Below are 18,675 nucleotides of genomic sequence, written 5' to 3'. Positions count from 1 at the left end.
TGGTGGCAGAGAAAGGGGATTAGCTAGAAAGTAGCAACCAAGTTGAAACATGTAAGATGCTTAGGAGTTTGAGAAGTAAAGAATGGAGGGAAGGAAGACTGAGATAGTCAGAGGGATTGGCAGGTGCAGCACCTGGGAGGAAGGTCTTGAGAGAGACACTGGGTTAGCTACCAGACGCTCTGATCCTGAGTGCATTCATTTGAGAAGGTCATATTAACCTCTATGAACTTCAGTTCCTGCTTCTATAACATGAAAATTAACTACACTTGTTCTACCAACCTTATAGAAGCTCTGAGGCCAGACTGAGATCAGATCTATGTGAATATGACTTGAAAAATCTCAAAATTGAGTAAAAATGGAATGGCCATTATTAGGTACCGGGGAAACAAGATGTTGTATTCCTAACTTTTAAAATTGAGGTTACAGAGATCAAATTTTCTCCATGTTCCCACAAAATGTTGTGAATTTTCATGAAGTCTGGTCTCTATTAGGGAAGGAGGTAGCTAACATTTCCTGAATATCCACAATGTTTCAAGGATATCTTGAAACACAACAATTCTGTGAGGTCTACATCATTATCCGTACTTTAGACGTGAGATTGCCAAAACTCAGAAGGCTCAGGAAAAGTGATTGTGGCTTAGAGTGAGTGGAGAAGTATTAAGCCCTCAGCCAACTCCTAGTTTGTCCTCTTGACCTTTATCCCAGGCTGGCCCGTGGTCCATCCCCTTGGGCTTCACCTGGGGCTGGCCCATGGTCGATGTACCTGGGCTTCATAGTCGACTTCCTCCTCCATATGACCCCATAGAGCCATGAATACTACCAGGCTTGGGGCTTTGGTGTTTCCACACTTGAGACTCATATTTCTGAGTGTAATTGATGGTGACCCCAGTCCTCAGCAGAACTCAATGGTGCTAGCCACATGAAATAAAAGTCTCAAATATGCAATCAAGCATCAGGACAGGAAGGGACAGAGAACCTATCTAAGGAATATTTGTCATTTTCAGAAATAAGTTAAGGAAACTTTAAGTGAGTTGCCTGAGAACTTTGGCATTCCCTCTGGAGGGGGCCATGAATGCCCAGGGCACTCCTCCTCCACCTGCTGCTGTCGAAACAAATAGCCTTTTTAATAACAGCCCTCACAGCAGCTCATGGCTTTCTAGAGAGACAAGGTTAAATATCAAGGTGGCAAATCCTGGGCTCCCCTTGAGCAGGGGTTAAGAAGTTAATTGAGGCTAAAATCCCAGTCCAGCCCAACAACCCTGTCCCTTGTAGAGAGAAAATGGGAAACACATAGATGGGATGGATTTTGTGTGTGTGTGTGTGTGTGTGTGTGTGTGTGTGTGTGTGTGTGTGTGTGTGTGTGTATATATATATATATTGGAGGTGGGAGGTGGAGGGAAAGTCCTCTTTCCAAGTGACATTGGCAAGCTTTCTTTTCAGTTTTGGCCACTAGTTTAATGGTTCTTTATAGAAGAATCACTGAGGGGCTTTTAAGAAAGAACAACAAAGAAACAAACAAAAACCAATGATAGGGTCCACCAAGACCAAATGACTCTATATAGTAGGACCATTGTTAAGCTCAAGGGTGTACTGCAAGGAATATTGCACTTGAGCTGTGTGACTTTGGTTGAGTTACTCAGTCTCTCTGAACCTAGTTTACATAATACTTTCTTCACAGGGATGGTTGGTAGAGTTACTTATGGAAACTCTTCAGGTTTCAGGGTTATTTATTCTCCCTGTTTTAAATGGAGAAGGGTCTTAGTGATCATGTAGTTCTACCTCTTCAGATGGAAGGGGTAATGCTCATGTCAAATTGAGCATCTTGACACGAAATCTGATATTCTTTCCTGATGCAACACCCTTGCCTCTCTGTCAGACACAAGCACTTCCCATGTAGCTTCTGTCATTTCTCAGAGGCCCAGGAGCTCAGCAAAGGTGGGCTGAGGCCTCAGAGGCTCGAGGGTTCTCTCTGCAAACTTCCACCCACAGAATATAAACGCATCTGCACAGCTGGGAGAAGCTGAGACCTCTGCTGAGGGTGGACTTGCTTTTTTAGTTTCAGGACCCAGGACAGAGTTGACTTTGGTTTGTCCATTTTTTTCCCAAGTGGAGATAACCTCACTGAAATATCTGAGGAGAGCATGCTGCTTTGTCAGGAGCATATGGAGGCAGTGGGTGCCCAGCTGGGCCAGGAGACCTTCCTGGTACAATCACCAGTTAAACATCCCTGTGCTGGCCCTGTCCTCAGCTGGGGACTGTACTGTCCCAGGCCTCCGAGTGTGCTCTCTTGTGTTTTGTACACATGCCTTTTCGCCCAGCAGAACTGCTAGCACTTCTCTTCAATGCGATTCTAGCAGCTCGTTTGCTTGATCATATCATTCAACAATGAAAGAACAACAATTTGGTAGATACCGAATATGCTCTCAGCAGTGAGAATACAACAGATTCTACCTTCCTGATGCTTCTATTTTAGAAAGGTGAAAATAAACACCAAGGCAGGGCAGGTGGAAAAAATCAGGGCAGGTAGCAATCTTTCAAGTAGGATTGGGGAGACTGAAGACCTCTTTGAAGAGGTGACCGAAGCAGAGACCTGAATGCAGTGAGGGAACAGGACATGCAAATTTGTCCTCCACCCTCATAGGAGGAGAGGACAAACGGAGAGTGTCCCTCTCATAGGCAAAAGGACAGTGTGGGTAAAAACTCAAGAGCATGTCTGGATGCTTCCAGAAGAGAAAGAAGATCAAGAGGGCTGGAGGGAAATCAGCAAGCGGTGGGGTGTCCCGAAAGCAAAGGACTGCGTCACTCAGAAACTCTGGAAGCTTTGTAGTTAATTTAATTGTAAGGCTGCTAGGAATCTTCCCCTGGAAGATTCAGGGCAGGAGAGGGGCAACTTTGAATTTACATTTTAAAGGATAATTCTGACTGTTTTTTTTTTTTTTTGAGAATAGATAGGAGAAGAATAAGAGCAGGGTTAGGGAGGTGAATTAGGAGGCAACTTCAGAGAGCTCAGTGCAGTGTGTAGAGCTCAGAGGGTAAGGACGGTGATCAGGGAAATGGTTGGATCTGGGCTATTTTTAAAGGTATTTCCAACAAGATGCATAAAGGATAAGAAGAAAACTTAAAAAAAAAAAGATTCTTAAGTTTTATCTCTTAGTTGAATAAATGGATGAATTATTTTAGATCTGAATGGAAGATGTTTAGAAGATAAGCTGCAAGTTTTCAAACATTGACAAGTTTGAATTGAGAGCAAAGTATCTACTAAGAATCAGCTGCACAAGTTGCCACGGAGACTGGCCCAGAAGTAGGGAAGGAACAGCCTCCAGAGCTGTGGGGGTGGTTAACGAGGACCTGAGGGGCCATCAGGGCTGCTGCAAAAGTCGTCTCAGAGCCCAGAGTGCGGGCCAGAGTGTTCCCACATGCATGTACACATGCGTGTGTGGGTCTGGAATGAGATGCGAAAAGCAGGCAGCGAGCCAATCAGAAGTCAAGATGGAAGAGCAACATCTTCAAAGACAATCTGCAAAATGTCTTGCTAACAGGAGTAGCGAATTCTTCGCTAAGAACCCAAGTGTCTGCTGAGCCTGGGGACTCGGATGACCCCAGTGACAGAGGCCCTCTGCTCTCATCTCTTTAGAAGCCCTGGGCCACCCTGGGTTGGGGAGAGAAGAGGCAGGAGGACCTTCAGAGCTGGAGGGACTCACCATGGTGAAGAGGGCATGAGTTGGGCAGGGGTCAGAAACCAGGCTTCAAGGGCTGGCAGAAATCTAGAAATCTAGAAGGATCACTTTCCTCCATGGAAAAAAAGAAGGGAGGATTCTCTCCATGAGCATTTCTCTAAGATAAGTCAGTGAACATGATGCTTGACCTGGTTCAGGAATGAGGGAGGGATGATGGAGACCGTGGTCACCATGAGAGGAAAGAACAGGCAAATCCTGGGACAGCAAGAGGAGGGTGATGTAGCAAGGAGGAGGGGGAGGCAGGAGCCAGCGCCACCGATGTGAGGCACACCCTGCACCCTGCCCTGCGCCCTGCCCTGCGTGCGGTCCTCCAACTCTGTTCAGCCCCCACTTCAGCCCCAGAGCTTCCCCTCCCACTGCCAAAGCACAACTCCATGGTGGGTGAGAGGGAAGTGATTATAACCTGCAAATCCCTATGACATTCCTAACACCCTGATTTATATTTAATAACAGCCCAAAGTGCTTGCATTAGCAGCCATTAGTCTGTTCGCCTGTGCAGGAAGGGCCTTCCCCTCTCTCCTTCGTCGCAGCCATAAAGCATAATAAAAAAATATCAAAAGAGGGTTTTGTGGATTTTAGAGAGATTTCCCATTAAGAGCTTCTCAGAGCATTGTAAACTATCGGATGGCAGCTGGGGAGGTTTGTACAAATCTTCAAATCCCAAAGTGAAATCAAACAGATAATATTCCAAGTACAGTCAGCCCGGTCTCCGGAGACTTCTAGAAGCTGCAATGGCGGCAGGTACAGTGCCGGGAAAGCAGCTCCTTTCATGGATTTCAGATCCGCGATTTTGCTGTCTGAATATTGGACACTTATTTTACCACCTGCTTCATTCTCCATGCTCCATGCCGCCTCCTCCTTCCCCTGCTCTTGTCCTGTGTCTTGTCATCTCTGGCAGGGAGGGGGTAACTCCGCCCCTTGGCTGGTCCCCTACCTCCAATGACAGTTCCATCCCATCCATGTGCCACAAGGCCACCAGTGCCCTGGTTCCCACTCCTCCTCAGTGAGGTCTCTCCCTGGCTTCCAAGATGAAGGACAAATCTCTCAGGACATCAGGCTTCCCAAGTGGACTTCCTTCAGTCTTCATGGTGTGACAGCCTGGGACAGCCTGGTGCCTCACTGGTACCCTGGTCTGCAGAGCGTTTGATTTGTCCTACGTGGCATTAGGATGCTCCAGTCATCCCCCTCTTTCTAAAATTCCTTCCTTCCTCTTTCTAACACTTTGCCTAAATAAGTACTAATAATCTCTCCCACTCAACCCCATGTTGCTCTGCTCCTATTACTAGGGCTACACAGATGTCCTTTGACTTATGATAGGGTTGTGCCCCAATAAGTGCATTGTAAGTTGGAGAGATCCAAAGTTGAAAATGGATTTACTACACCTGACCTGTCAAGCGCCTCAGCTGAGCATCACGGCCTTTTGGGGTTGGTTTTATTTCTCCCTGATGGGGGCTAATCAGGAGCTGCAGCTGGTGGCTGCTGCCCAGCATCACCCAAGAGGATCCTGCCAGGAAAAGGTCCAAATTCAAACTCTGAAGCATGGGTTTTACTGAATGTGCATGGCTTTTGCACCAACGCAAAGTTGAAAAAAATCACAGATGGAGCGATTTTAAGTGGGGGACCATGTGCACTTTCATGGGGTATCATCCTTGTCTGTACCTGGGTCCCCCTTTCCTCAGACAGTGCCTTGTGCTCTTTGATGTTCTGCTTCATTTCCTGGGTGCAGTTTCCCAGCTAATGCACCTCTAGGCATAAATGCAGGTCCTATGCTGACTGTACTGCTCACCTGATTAGTTTCAGGGTGCCCTCATACCACTCATGGTTCCCAACCGGAATCATGCTTCCCAAGGGCAGGAGCCTCTGAGTTCCACAGCACAGGGCCTGGCACACACTACTAATGACCATTTACTCCTTTTAGCGTACGCTGCCTGTAGCACTTACCAGCTTGAGCTGAAATCTTAGGATTAATATTTATTAGCTAGATGAGGGTGGAAAGGTCATTTAAAGACTCTTTCCTTCAATTTTCCTTTCTGGAGAAGGGGGAGAATCTTAATGCCCATTTTAAAGGATTGCTAAGAGCATCAAAGGGTAGGCAAAGTGACTACCTAGTAAGAACTCAATGCATGGGAGAGAGTGTTCAGTGTGTTTTTTGGTGCAAATATATTCCGGGGAAGTTCTGTCTCTCAGCCTTTCAAACATCCCCTCACCCCCTGGGCAGCCTCCTAGCTGAGCCTTCTTTACCTGACACCTCTTTACATTTCACTTGATTGTGGGTGCTCTCCTTGGAGCACCCTTCAATGGCTCCCTCTTCCTCTGGCCCCTACTCCGTTCTGCAATTTCAGACTCTTGACCCAAGGGTCCCATGAACCCATTAATTGGGTTGCATTTCTCCACTGGAGCAGCCCCCTTTTTACCTCCCTCTCTGTCCTCCTTATAACGAGCCTGGAGTAGTAGGATGTGGATTGCAGTGCCCAAAGACCACACTTTGTGTGTGTGTGTGTGTGTGTGTGTGTGTGTTTTGTGTTACACAGATTGCTGGGCTGGCCTGAGACGGGAGACAAATACCCTGAAACTTCCATTCATGGACTGTCTCTACCAATCTCAGTTGAGTGATCCAGTTAGTCCTTTGATTTCTCTGGAGCCGTTGATACCAGTGAGTTTGTGGGCACAGAGAACTCAGCTAAGGTTAGGAGATTATTTGCTTTTGGTAGAAAAACAACTGAGAAACATCAAGGAAAGAAAACCATTAAATAAGAATTTCATTTAACATTAAGATCCTGAAGGTCGGAAAGCTGTCTAATTAGCTTTGTAAACAGGAAGCATACACCCTGTACCTGGGAATGGGGACGTCACAACCTTGCGTCTTATCCTTTCGAGTGTTCAGAGGTCGGGAAGGGAAACGGTGCTTTCCACTCACCTCTGCAAACACGAAGGGTGCATCAAACTGGAAGCAGACGTGGCTGTGCTTGATGGCTTGAACCGAGGCGGGGCCACACCGGTATATGCCTGGGTCACACAGGGGAAGATGGCATGAGTTTTTTCTGTCTCTAATCCTGCCCACATACTGGACAGGCCATAGCACTGAGCGTGGCACTAAAGAGACCAGGCCTTGGTTTTATCACTGATTTTCCCCACATACTTTCCCTGGCAAGAGAGGGTAGATGACCACTGTGTGTCATCAAAAGAGCTTCATAGGGATCGATTCTCAGGACTATATATAAATAAATGAAATAAAGGTCCACTGACAATTAAAAACATTTTTTTTTAAAAAAGAGAGAAACTCAACCCGAAATTGGAAGTCAGGGAAAGAACCTGGCAGCATTATTTCTGCATCTATTTTACTACCTACAAACAAAGACGAAAGTACGTTTGTATGAAGCTGTTGGCCTCCTAGGGCTTATCCCTTTTTTTTTTTATTGGATTGCAGAATCACATCAGTTACACATCCACGTTTTTACATATTGCCATACTAGTGACTGTTGTATTCTGCTGCCTTTCCTATCCTCTACTATCCCCCCTCCCCTCCTCTTCCCTCCCATTTTCTCTCTCTACCCCATCTACTGTAATTCATTTCTCTCCCTTGATTTTTTTTAAACTACTTCCTGGTATGCTGGGAATGTTAATTGTCTTTGGCAGGTGTGATGTTTGTTTGTTTTGTGTTTTTGGACATCCTGGACCTATGTCAAGTTTAACTATAGAATTTGGACTTTAACTACACACCCTGGCCAATGCCCAAGCTGCATTCGGAAAGCCCGGGGTAGGGGGGGGTGGGGGGTTCATGTTTACTTTTCTAACATTCTTTAAATTTTAACCATAGTTACTAAGAGATTAGCTGCCATTCTTCTTGGAAGTCTCATGACTTACAACCCAGCACGGCAGAAAGTCTTAAACTTTCTTCCTTTCAGCCAAGTCTTAGAATACAGTGCCACTATGAATAGGTACTATTTCTGCATAAATGCATATGTATGCATTTTGCTATCTCCTATCAACACCTGAGGAAGTAGACATAGATTATCAACCATCCCCAGTTCACTAACTTTTTTTTGTATGAACTTATTAAAGAGAAATGGGGGCTGAGGGACTTATGAAAATAGAGGGTCAGACATGGCTGCCACCGCTTCATAGCATTGGCAAATTAGAAGACCAACGTCCACACACCCAAGTTTTGAAAGGAATCAAGTGACATGAAAAAAAAAACAGGTTCTGGAAGAACAATTTAAAGACTGATCTATAATTATTTGTCAAGTTCTTTATTTTCTTTCTATCTTTATATCCGATCACCGTGGACCAGGGAAGGCTGAACTGTATTTTATAGCCTACTAAAAATGCTTACATAGTTATTTTTTTCCTCTTGTCTTCAAAACTGCTTATCAAAGCAAGAGTAGATGAATTATATATGTGAAGTTTTATATTCTTTTTCTGAAAGTTGTAAACTCATCAGGGTAAAGCTGACTATTGAAATGAAACTGAATCTGATTGACAGGTAGTACCTACCCTACGCCTGCCCAGACCCCAAATGCCATGCCAACGTAAAAATGGAAATAAATGTCATCAGGGGAACGTTTCCCCAAGGATGATGCAGCCTTACCGTCGCTGTTTTCCTGAGGGGTGCTGTCCACAGCTTGCCGGGCTCCAAATCCCACAGGAAGATCAGGCCTGGTCATCCACGCTTCGTTCCAGCAGTGGTAGTTCCTTAGAAAACACAATCGGAAGAGGTTAAACTTCACACCAGGTTTAGTGCTTCAAGAAATCCAAAAGCCCTAGGTGTGGTGGCACATGCTATAATCCCAGCTGCTCAAGAGGCTGAGGCAGGAGGATCTCGAGTTCAGAGCCAGCCTCAGCAAAAGCGAGGTGCTAAGCAACTCAGTGAGACTTTGTCTCTAAATAAAATAAAAAATAGGGATGGGGTGTGGCTCAGTGGTGGAGTGCCCCTGAGTTCAATTCCCGAAATCTACTCCCCCACCCACCTCTCCCTGCAAATAATAATAATAATAATAACAATAATCCCAACGTGACCCCACACATTTGCCAGCTTCACATAATTGGAATGGACTACGTTAAATCTGGGGATTCCTGGAAATAGTCTGGACCCCAGGCTTGAGTTTGCTGGGCAGATCTGCTCCTGTTGGCACCCCATGCAGGGACTTCCAGGTCTGGCTATGGCTCTCCCTCCACTAAGACCAGCTTCAAGGTCACCCAGAGATATTTCAATCAGTGTGTTTAACAGTTTTGATCTCAACCATTTTCTTCTGCCTAACGGAACAGTTCTTGCTCTATGCTCTAGGAAAAGGGGATACTGACTGAAACAGAAACACTTATCATTTGAATTTCTTGTACATAGCTTCAACTATAAAAAGCATATTCCTTTGTAGCAATTAATAAGCAATACATACTTGTATTTACAGTCTTAGGTCATTGCCATAGAAACTATAACATCAGCTCCTGATGCTAATTCTCGACCATTTGTGGCCATTCCCATCTGGTGCTCAACAGGAAGAACAGGTTGTCAGGGTGAATGTCTCTACCCTTTATCAAAGGTGGGCAACCCAGGAGGTAAGGGCCAGGCAAAATTCCACAGAACTTTGCATATGACCCTTGAAGCAAGAACATGGAATAAAATGTCATTGTGAATTGTATTATTATGTCTTTGAAAAGATTTGAAATTATATGATCGCTCAGAATCAAATGAGAGCACATTAACCTCTGAGCACTATGGAAAATGTTCATATAGTAATAACGATTTAATGATGGCGAGAGGGACTTAAGCCATCTTTGTTTATGGCACTGATGAATTTCAGATCCAACAGCCACCATTCTGTCCCTAACTGTCCTTGCACATGGTCCCATCTCTCCTGAGAGTGTAGCTCAGTTCTTTCTTTTTTTGGAACCAGGAACTGAACACAAGGGTGCTTAAACCACTGAGCCACATACCCCTCCATTTTCAGTTTTTATTTTGAGACACGGTCTCACTAAGTTGCTTAAAGCCTCACTAAATTGCTGAGGCTGACTTGAACCTGCAATCCTCCTGCCTCAGCCTCCTGAACTGCTGGGATTAGAGGGGTGTGCCACTGCACTTGGCAAGTGTAGCTCATTTCTGATCGACTCAATTAAGAGATACTAATTTAACTCTGCACCCACTATGCACTGAGCAGCTTGCTAGGTGCTGGAGAGTCTGAGATGATCATGACATAAATTCCTACCCATAAAGAATGGAGGAATGACAAAGGTGCACCCCACTTGGCAGCGCATTGTAGGTCTGCCGAGAGGTGTAGAGGAGAGTATCTATGTAGTTAGAGCAGAGATGGGGGTGACCCGTGCCCTAGGGAGGGTAACTCAAATTTAAAAAAAAAAGAAACAATTGTTGAAGTGACGCTTGCCATAAAGGACACTCACTTGGGGTGCCACTGGTTTCAGGCAGGGACTGTCTTGGGGCCTTAGGGAAGACCTTCCAAAGTGAGAATTGTCTGAGTCCCAGAACCTAAAGGGGAATGGAGTAGATGGGCACAGGGAGTAAAGCAAAGTCGTGGAAGCATGAAATTGCAACTGTGGTGTGTGTGGGGAACTGTGTGCTGGTGGTTGGAGTGTGCTGTGGGGTGGCCCCAAAAAAGTGACCATAATTAGGGTGGGCAGGCAGTCCCCGCAAGTAGTACACCCAACAATCCTTTGTTCCAGGCGCAGCTCCAAAACCTTTGTGTATATTAGCATATCCCATGGTCCCTGCACCATATGAGTTCTATTATAATTACCCCCAGTTTACCAGGAAAAGAAGCTGAAGCACAGAGAGGTTAAGAACCTTGTCTTAGGACACGCAGCAAGTTAATAGTAGAGCTGCCAGGTCTATTCTCTCAATCTCTGAGTAATCCAGTAGGTGAGGATATGATTGTGAGATACTCTTCCGTCAAGTTAACAGTTGTGCTTTAGATTTAGGTAATAAGAAGCCATTGGAATCATTCAAGAAGGAGAGTGAACTTTGCAAATCTGTGCTTGTGGAAGTGGATGGAGAGGCCAGAGCGGAGACAGAGCTGACTCGTTCCACCCAAGGCCCTCCCACTCTGAAGTGCTGCAGTGGTCTGCCATGGACCAAAACTTTCAGTACAGGGATGGCTGTCACCATGGAGAGGGAGAGAGCCATCTGAATACTGGCAGGGCTCCAGGGAGTGCGAAGGCTTTGTCAGACTAAGATTCTGAACAAAGAAGGAAGAGCAGAAGGTTTGTGCTGGGGGTGGTGGGCGAGGGTGGGTGGCCAGCTCAATGGTGGACACACTGGACATTGCCTGCCAGTGGGAAATCCAGGAGATGTGACCCAAGAGGCACTTGTGCATATACTTGTGGCACCAGATTGAACACAAAGGAAGTCACTGGGGTCCTTATGGATGGTGAAGGACGTGGAAAGAAGGGGTGGCGGCCGGCACATGACACAATGCAAGAAGACAGCTTTGATTATTTAGATGAGGAAAGACCTCTTGTGGAGGGGAGAACTGGGAGAGAAGCTGTGGGAATAAAGAGGCTCAGATTCCAAGAGTGCAAGAAGATGAGCCAGGAGCGTTCCGCTGGGCAGGTGTAGGAAGCAAGGCAGGGTCTGTTGGGCCAGGAGAGAGGTGCAGGTGGGATTGGGGTCAGTGTGGATCCCTTAGCAGGAGCAGGAGGCTGGTTGCCGCCTGAGAGCTACTCTATCTCTGCTCTGAAGCTGGAGGGAAGTTGTGCATGTTAAATAATGTGTGTGCTAGCCTCCTTCCAGGACAGCAAAGAGTGCCCCAGCACACAGAGGGATCCAGGGGAAAATAGCAGTAAGCCATTTGCAATCCCGAGTGGACATCGTCCTGCCTCCTCTACAATCTTGGGTGTTTGGATACCCAGGCTTTCTCTGTACCCCATCACATCAGAATAATAGGCTCCAGGGTGTCCTTATTTAAATTCAAGTCTCCTTGACAAGGATAGCCCAAAATAAGATAAATATGCTTTGTACTTCAGATCTTCAGATCTCAAGTAAAGACTTTCATTGAAGATATTTCTTTTCAAATGACCAGAGCTGGAGAAAAATTTTTTGTTTGCTCATTATGACATTGAATTGGTGACACGATATTTCCTTTCCAGTTTCAGTTGTGACTGAGAACGTTATCTGTGTTGAGGATCGGAGAGTTTTATAGTAGGATCAGGAACTTGCAGGCATGGGGTGAGGTGGAAGAGAAGTGACATCTCCTGGTGGGGCTGGACTTGACCAACCGGGGCCAAGCCAGTGGCTCAGCTCCCAGGCTGGCCATGAGCAGGGCAGAGGGGGCTTCCTGCACAGCTGTGGGTGCATCTTGCATTGTGCAATATTTTGTGCTCGGGGATGGCTCAGGGAAATGCCACAAGGATTTACTTTTGGCAGATCTAACTCTGTGTACACATGCTTAACTGCCTGTTCAGTCACTTTTCTAATTTATAAGCTTAAAAATAAATTCGACAATCAGACATTTCTGCCTAGGGTATTGAATAATTCTTAAAATAGAAGAGAAAGAAACGTTAGAGTCTGTCTTGTGGTAAGCGTGTAATGTCACTCTAAATTGATAACAGACAAGGTCCTTGTAAATCGAACTCACCACACTGAATCCTTGGTGAGTTTGTTACTGATGCTCCCGTCTTCTTCCAGGAAGATGTCCATCTGCAAATTGGCATCATTATCGTGGGCTGAGAAATAGTTGGTGATGACTCTTGCTGGAATTCCAAGACATCGCAAAACTACAAGGAAAGAGCCGTAGTCAGACATATCACCAGTATTTAAAGAATGTATAGTAGAAGGTCCTTCTGCACATGAGACTTTCTCAAAATAAAACTTCTTTGGACATGTTCTCAAATGTTCCACACTGAAGAAAAGTGATGTGTCCAACCCTCCTGGGGACCCCAGAGAGACATCTCACTGTGTGATGCTTTAGAATTTTAGTGGGTTATTAAATGAAGCCCACTAGCATGCAATTCCAACAACAAGGTTCTAATAGTTCATATTTACTTAGTTAATGGTTCCTTATTTCTGGAAATAATATAATAATTTAAGAAAACCACAGCCAATAGGAAGTTGGGAATTTACAAAACGATTCTTCAGTGGGGTTTCTCTTCCTGGCTGGAGTTCACTCTAGTGACACTCATTGGAGGGTGACACCACAGATTCATTTTAATTGTTGGATAATAAATTGCCTGGATGCAGCTCTTGCCATATGTACCTATTGATTAAACTTAATCCAAATGCCCTCCCTGGTTCCCAGGACGCCAGACATCAGGACTCATTGAAAATAATTCAGCTGACAATTTTAAGATTAATGACTTGTTTTTTTTCTCTTCCTTCAGAATAGTTTAGCATTTTTAAACAAAGGCTATGTGCCTCCTTCAACAGAACAACCTTGGGAATCCAAACCTGAGCCTGGTAGAGACTCAAGGGTCCCCTTCCTTAAAAGACTTCATCTTAACACCCCAAACAACGTCAATGGCACTCACCCCTGGCTTTTGACACCCACCTGCCTTGATTGATTGGCAGTCCTTGTGCACCCAAGGTCTTACCAATGAAATGATCCTTCCTCTCATTCTATTTCTGGTGGATTCTAATGTGAGTTGCTGGCCGCTAATTCGTATTATCACAGGCCGAGGCTTGTTCTAGAAAACCTGCTACCCCTTCCCTGCAATTTCCCTCTTCAATTCTACTCCTTCTATGACTTTATTTCTATTGTATGTTTCTGCATCTTCTTCATAGAAGACCAAGGCCTGTTTTCTGCACAATGGGACAGCCTTTGTATACAGAAGGCATGAGTGGATATGGTGAAATGCTCACTATTTTATCTGGCTCTAAGCTCCCCCAAATCGAACTAGTATAGTGATAGTAGGCATGGGGAGGATTTGGGTCCATTTTATTTTTTCAAGAATCATTTCACAAGAGTGGCTGCCTGTGTTGGGCACCTTCTCATCATCTTGGCCTGCAAGTTGTAGGAGAGGGAGGGTCTCCTTCCAATCTTCAGACCATCATGAAGTTCAAGTTTCTATCTAAAATTTGAAAGACCAACACTTCTAAGAGACTGACTTTTGTCTATTATTGCTCCCAAGAAATACATATTCCTTTAGCCCTTAGCTATCATCAAAAGGTTAAAAAAATATTTTTATTCAGTCGATGCCACCCGGAAACAGAACAGACAAAACAAAACTTAACAGTCTTAGATCATTGACCAAGTGAGTGCCAGACTGTTACAACTTTGAACTAAAATAGGTGGATTTTAACAATCATTTTAAAAAATGGCCTTGCCTTGGCCGCCAGCTTCTCTTTTATTTCATTTAAAAATGAAAAGTACGTAAAGAGCATAATGTTTCTCCAAGGCTGTAGAAGAGGCATGCGAATAAAAATCATTACCAATGATGAAAACATACTGAAATAAATGTATTTTTTAAAATATTCACTGAATTAACTATAACATTTTCTGGGCCAAGGGAGGCAAATGCCATCTTGAAAAATGATTCACAAGACTAAAGAGGATAATTCTGCTTCTATCTATTTGGCTCTACAGATTGGATGTTGGGTGGATTAAACACTGGAGAGGCAACCGAGAAGGTAAAGATTGTTCATTACTTTCTGATATCTAATTGCTCAGGGGCCCTGAGACTTACGTGTAAAGATGAAGATGAGACCACCTGCCACAATCCTTTTCATAATTGGGATTAAAATTAAGTGAATAGACTTTCAAACTTCTCAATGATATGCAAGCAAGCAAATAAACAGATTTACACAACTTCTCAATAACAAATAAGTAATATACATATGTGCATGTATATCATAATTAGTTTTTTAAAAATTTTTTAGCCTTTTAAAGGTATGGTTTCTGGGAAGAAAATGGCTCCTACTTCCCCCTACAGCCTCACTTGGCCCCTGTGACACTCCACGGCCTTGGGTGTTATGATGGATTATGCAGGATACAGTCCATCATTCTTTCCATAAAGATTCTGCAGTCAGAGAGCTATGAGCATATTTAGCCCAGTACGATTTAATTATGCATTGACTACATCCCAGAATAGTCACCCATTAATTCTATAGCGCCAACGGGGACTGCTCAGTCCCTTTGCCAGGTTATAGATAAAATGTTTTGAAGTAAAATTTCCTTTGCATTAAAAAATATTACTCAGCTGGATACTTACATGTGTTAAAAACACCAGCAAAAACCCAGCATTGGCCATACCGGACTGGGTTCACAGAGCTCCTGTATTCCAATAGAATGTCAACGCTTCCAGTTCAGGCTGATGGGGGGACTCTATAGGCATAGATATTGTCCCATGATCCAACGAGGACACCTTCATCATCTTTGGCATTAATCTAAATGAGGCAAGGAGAGACAAAAAGAAAGAAAGGTCATTTTGATGAGTCCCCTCCACGCTACGGCACTGGGCAATCTAAAGTTTCTGGCGCCTTCTGTGTGTCCTGCGTGATGCAAACAGTTCCACTTTTCTTCAATTCACCATTATGTTGCCAGAGAAAACTAAGTATGCAAAGAGGAGGCCAAATAACCAAGAGTCTCTCTTAAATGGCACAATATTAAAGCAGAGTAAGGCTGAAGGGCAGGTAGGAAGAGTTCTCCACCTATGATTTGGAGAATTTATACCTAGGGAACGTGATTTGTTCTAGAATAGTGCTGAGATTGACCAGAAGAAGAACTGCAAAAGAAAAATACTCAAAGGGATATTGTGTTGGTGGAAGAAGAACTCAAAACTGATGAAGGAGAAATCAGTGTTCTAATGGGCTTCTACTTCTATGATGGGCAGTAAAGAATTGAACAAGCTAACAGATGTTACCATAAGAACCATGGTGGGTTAATAGGAAAATAGATTCCCATGAGTGACTTATAGAGATTTTTTATTTATTAAAAAACATTTTCCTAATGATTATTTAAAGTGGTTTAAGCTTTATAGTTTTGTTAAAAGGAATTTCTGGGATGCTATATTTTTGATATGGAGGACATTTAGGCAGAGAGTGGCAAGATGGAAAATTACAGAAAATTCTGCCACACAGACTGTAATCCTTTAGGAACAGCAGACCTCAAGTGCATGAGCAAAGACCTTTTGTGTTTATCCAATAAAACTAAAGAAAGCCAGGAAGTATCAGTTGTGAGACAACCTGCCAGTATCTCTGAGCTCTGCTGAATCTACCTCTTTTGATGTAACTTTCATCACATTTGATTATAGTCAGAAGAGTCTAGGTGGAACAGAGAAATTTTTTTCTAAAAATAAGTGCTACTTCAACAATTTTTATAATTGACAATATTTTTTATAATTGACATGATGTTGTTTAAAGTCTGGCTACTCAAAGTGTGGTCTGCGGACCAGCAGTTTGGGCATTCTATTGGAGTCAATAGAATCCGTAAATTCTCCCTGAACAAACCTATTGAACAAGAAAGAATCTGTATTTTAACAGGATCCACTGGGGGTTTGTGTGTACAGCAGTTTGAGAAGCATAGGTCTGGATTATGCTGAAAATATTTTAGCAAACAATGCAAAATATGATTTGAATATTGTGCATTTGGATTATGAAAGTCATACATGAAATGTTGAAATATGGTGAGTTTTTATGTATTTGCTGCCTCACCAACTAAGAGCACAGCCTGAGCACCTACCCAGACCTTTCTCCTTGGCTTGATGCAATTAGTGGGAGAGGAATCTGTCTTCCTCACTGGCTCCTGAGTTTACGGAGATCAAAGACAAAATCTACGTCCTTCTGAATTCCAACAAATATTAGCAAAGAATTGGTACTTCAAAATAGTTCAGTAATCTCTTGTATATTCAACAAGCATATAGGCATTGTACATTGAAAATAATAAAACCAGGTCCCTGGAAGAGATGCAAAAGAAACCAATCAAATGAAAGTAAAGATTACTGCTGGGTGCAATGGTGCCCACCTGTAATCCCAGTGGCTTGGAAGGTTGAAACAGGAGGATCATGAGTTCAAAGCCAACCTCAGCAAAAGAGAGGTGCTAAGCAACTCAGTGAGACCCTATCTCTAAGTAATATACAAAATAGGGCTGGGGATGTGGCTCAGTGGTCAAGTGCCTCTGAGTTCAATCTCTGGCTACCTCCTCACTCCGCCCAAAAGAAGGGAAGTAAAGATTACGGTATTTAGATTGGAAAACATATAGGTAGAGTGGAACCCAAAGCGAGGAGTAATCAGTTGGTTGGAAGGGTGAGGATGTTAGGGGTTTAGTAGAGGAGATGATATTGTTAGCTGATCAGAAAAGGCCATCCACATAACATAGTGGAAAGAGTTCAAATAGCACTTGGAATCCTAAAACCATATGTCAGATTCAGGGACCCCTTATGGGTACTTGTAAGTAAACAATATAGGATGGCATAGAAAACACTAACAGAAAACACTAACAGAAAACACTTAGATGTTCAAGCATCTTCTTCTGTGAGGAACACACTCTCCATTAAAATGTGAGGTTTACTCTAGCACCAAGTGACTTTTCCCAAGAAGGGTCCTTTTGCAGAGTGCAATCTAGAAAAAAACCTATTCAATTCCATCACATACTATTTTCCCCTCCATCCAGACAGGTCAGATGTCAGTTGGGTGAACAAGTGTTTTGGTAACTACTCAGTTAATGTATTCAATGTAGAAAAAATATACTTTCATGGTTTTTGAAAGACCTGTTCAGCCAGTTCTAAACTCATGCCTTTGATGTGAACTTTGACATTAGCCTGTGGATCCCTGAAATGACTGAGGTTTAGAAGGGTTTTTAGGCCATCATTTTGTCTTTATTCACCAACAGTAATTCTTCTTGCAGACAAACCAATTACTAAAATATCTGTATGTATGATAGTGAAGCCCAGGAGAGTGTTGGTAGACTATAATGTGGTCTGGTCTTTGTGGGCAGGCAGCTCCAGATTTGAACTCACAATACTTTTCCCTTATCATTGAGAAACAGAATAGGATCTATGCATCCCAGAGGTAAAAGTTCCTAAACTGTGGACTGGTTTTCAAATAGATAGCCATAAATTATAAGAGCTATTTATAGCATAAGGCTGAACTCGATCAGCTAAGGGGAAGAGTAAGAAAAAAAAGCTCACTTCTCTATAGATATTTTAATTGTTAATGCTGAGTGCTTCTCCTGTTGCTAGACAAATCACAACTCTCATTTATTAGCATTTGCCCAGATTAGCTACTGTTTTCTAATTAGAACATTGATTTCTAATGAGCTCAGATACTGAAAGAGATAAATCTTAAGTGACAGATGGAAAGGGTTAAAGTAATCTCTCCTTCCCCAAACAACAGAATATATGTGAGGGACACTTCAAGAGCATGCTGGTACTTCAAGGATATGTCACAGTTGGCTGCTGTGATATTATATTGTCATATCAGCCTTTGACCAATGGCAGAATGAAATGTCTTGGTCTTGGGTTACCAGTGGTCAAGCAGACCATGTGAAGAAGCATTATTTAATTTCATTAAGGTTGCACTGGTATTGACCCCCACATCGTGCCTACAGAATTCGAAATTTGAAAAAACAGCCTCCTCCCCATTACTACCAGGAACCTCAGTGGCATAACAAACACAATGCAATCAACTTTAAAACCTGGAGCCAAGAGAAAATAATAATTTTGGAGTGAAGCAGACAGGCAGCAGAGCTCAGATCCATCAATTCCTTACTGGTGAGTCAACAGAATCTTGAGGCTTAAAATTTATCTTTCAAAATCTGGAAAGAAACAAGCTGAATTTAAAAATTCCAATCCTTTTCTTGTTCCAACCAGAATCGTGGAAATAATGCTTGTTGAGAATAGGAAACGGGTTTGCACCTCAAAAGAGGTGGAAACTCTGGGGCTATGATGGGAAAATGATAAGAAGCCCAAGAGAATCCCCTATGGCAATGGCTCCACCTCCACTGAGGGGGGTGAGTTCTGGAGAGAGGATTCAACAGAATCTTAAAAGAAAGAGCAGAGT

At 43.5% G+C, this 18,675-nt stretch overlaps 1 protein-coding gene across 5 annotated transcripts in view; it reads right to left on the bottom strand.

Annotated features, from left to right (window-relative positions):
- The window catches only part of LOC144373387 (coagulation factor XIII A chain-like), an 84,562-nt gene that overhangs the window by 45,684 nt on the left and 20,203 nt on the right, over window positions 1-18,675 (bottom strand). For all 5 annotated transcript variants that reach the window (XM_078036477.1, XM_078036474.1, XM_078036478.1 and 2 more), the window contains exons 4-7: window positions 14,889-15,063; window positions 12,320-12,458; window positions 8,326-8,429; window positions 6,655-6,743 (exon numbers count right to left, since the gene is read on the bottom strand). In XM_078036477.1, coding sequence (XP_077892603.1) covers window positions 6,655-6,743; window positions 8,326-8,429; window positions 12,320-12,381 — 255 coding nt within the window. In that variant the 5' untranslated portion in view covers window positions 12,382-12,458; window positions 14,889-15,063. The remainder of the gene's footprint in view (window positions 1-6,654; window positions 6,744-8,325; window positions 8,430-12,319; window positions 12,459-14,888; window positions 15,064-18,675) is intronic.

Source organism: Ictidomys tridecemlineatus, unplaced genomic scaffold, assembly GCF_052094955.1.
Source record: "Ictidomys tridecemlineatus isolate mIctTri1 unplaced genomic scaffold, mIctTri1.hap1 Scaffold_38, whole genome shotgun sequence".
In the NCBI taxonomy this organism is placed as follows: Eukaryota; Metazoa; Chordata; class Mammalia; order Rodentia; family Sciuridae; genus Ictidomys; species Ictidomys tridecemlineatus.
The sequence above is the reverse complement of the archived record's forward strand: the minus strand, read 5'-3'. Positions and strand labels throughout refer to the sequence as shown.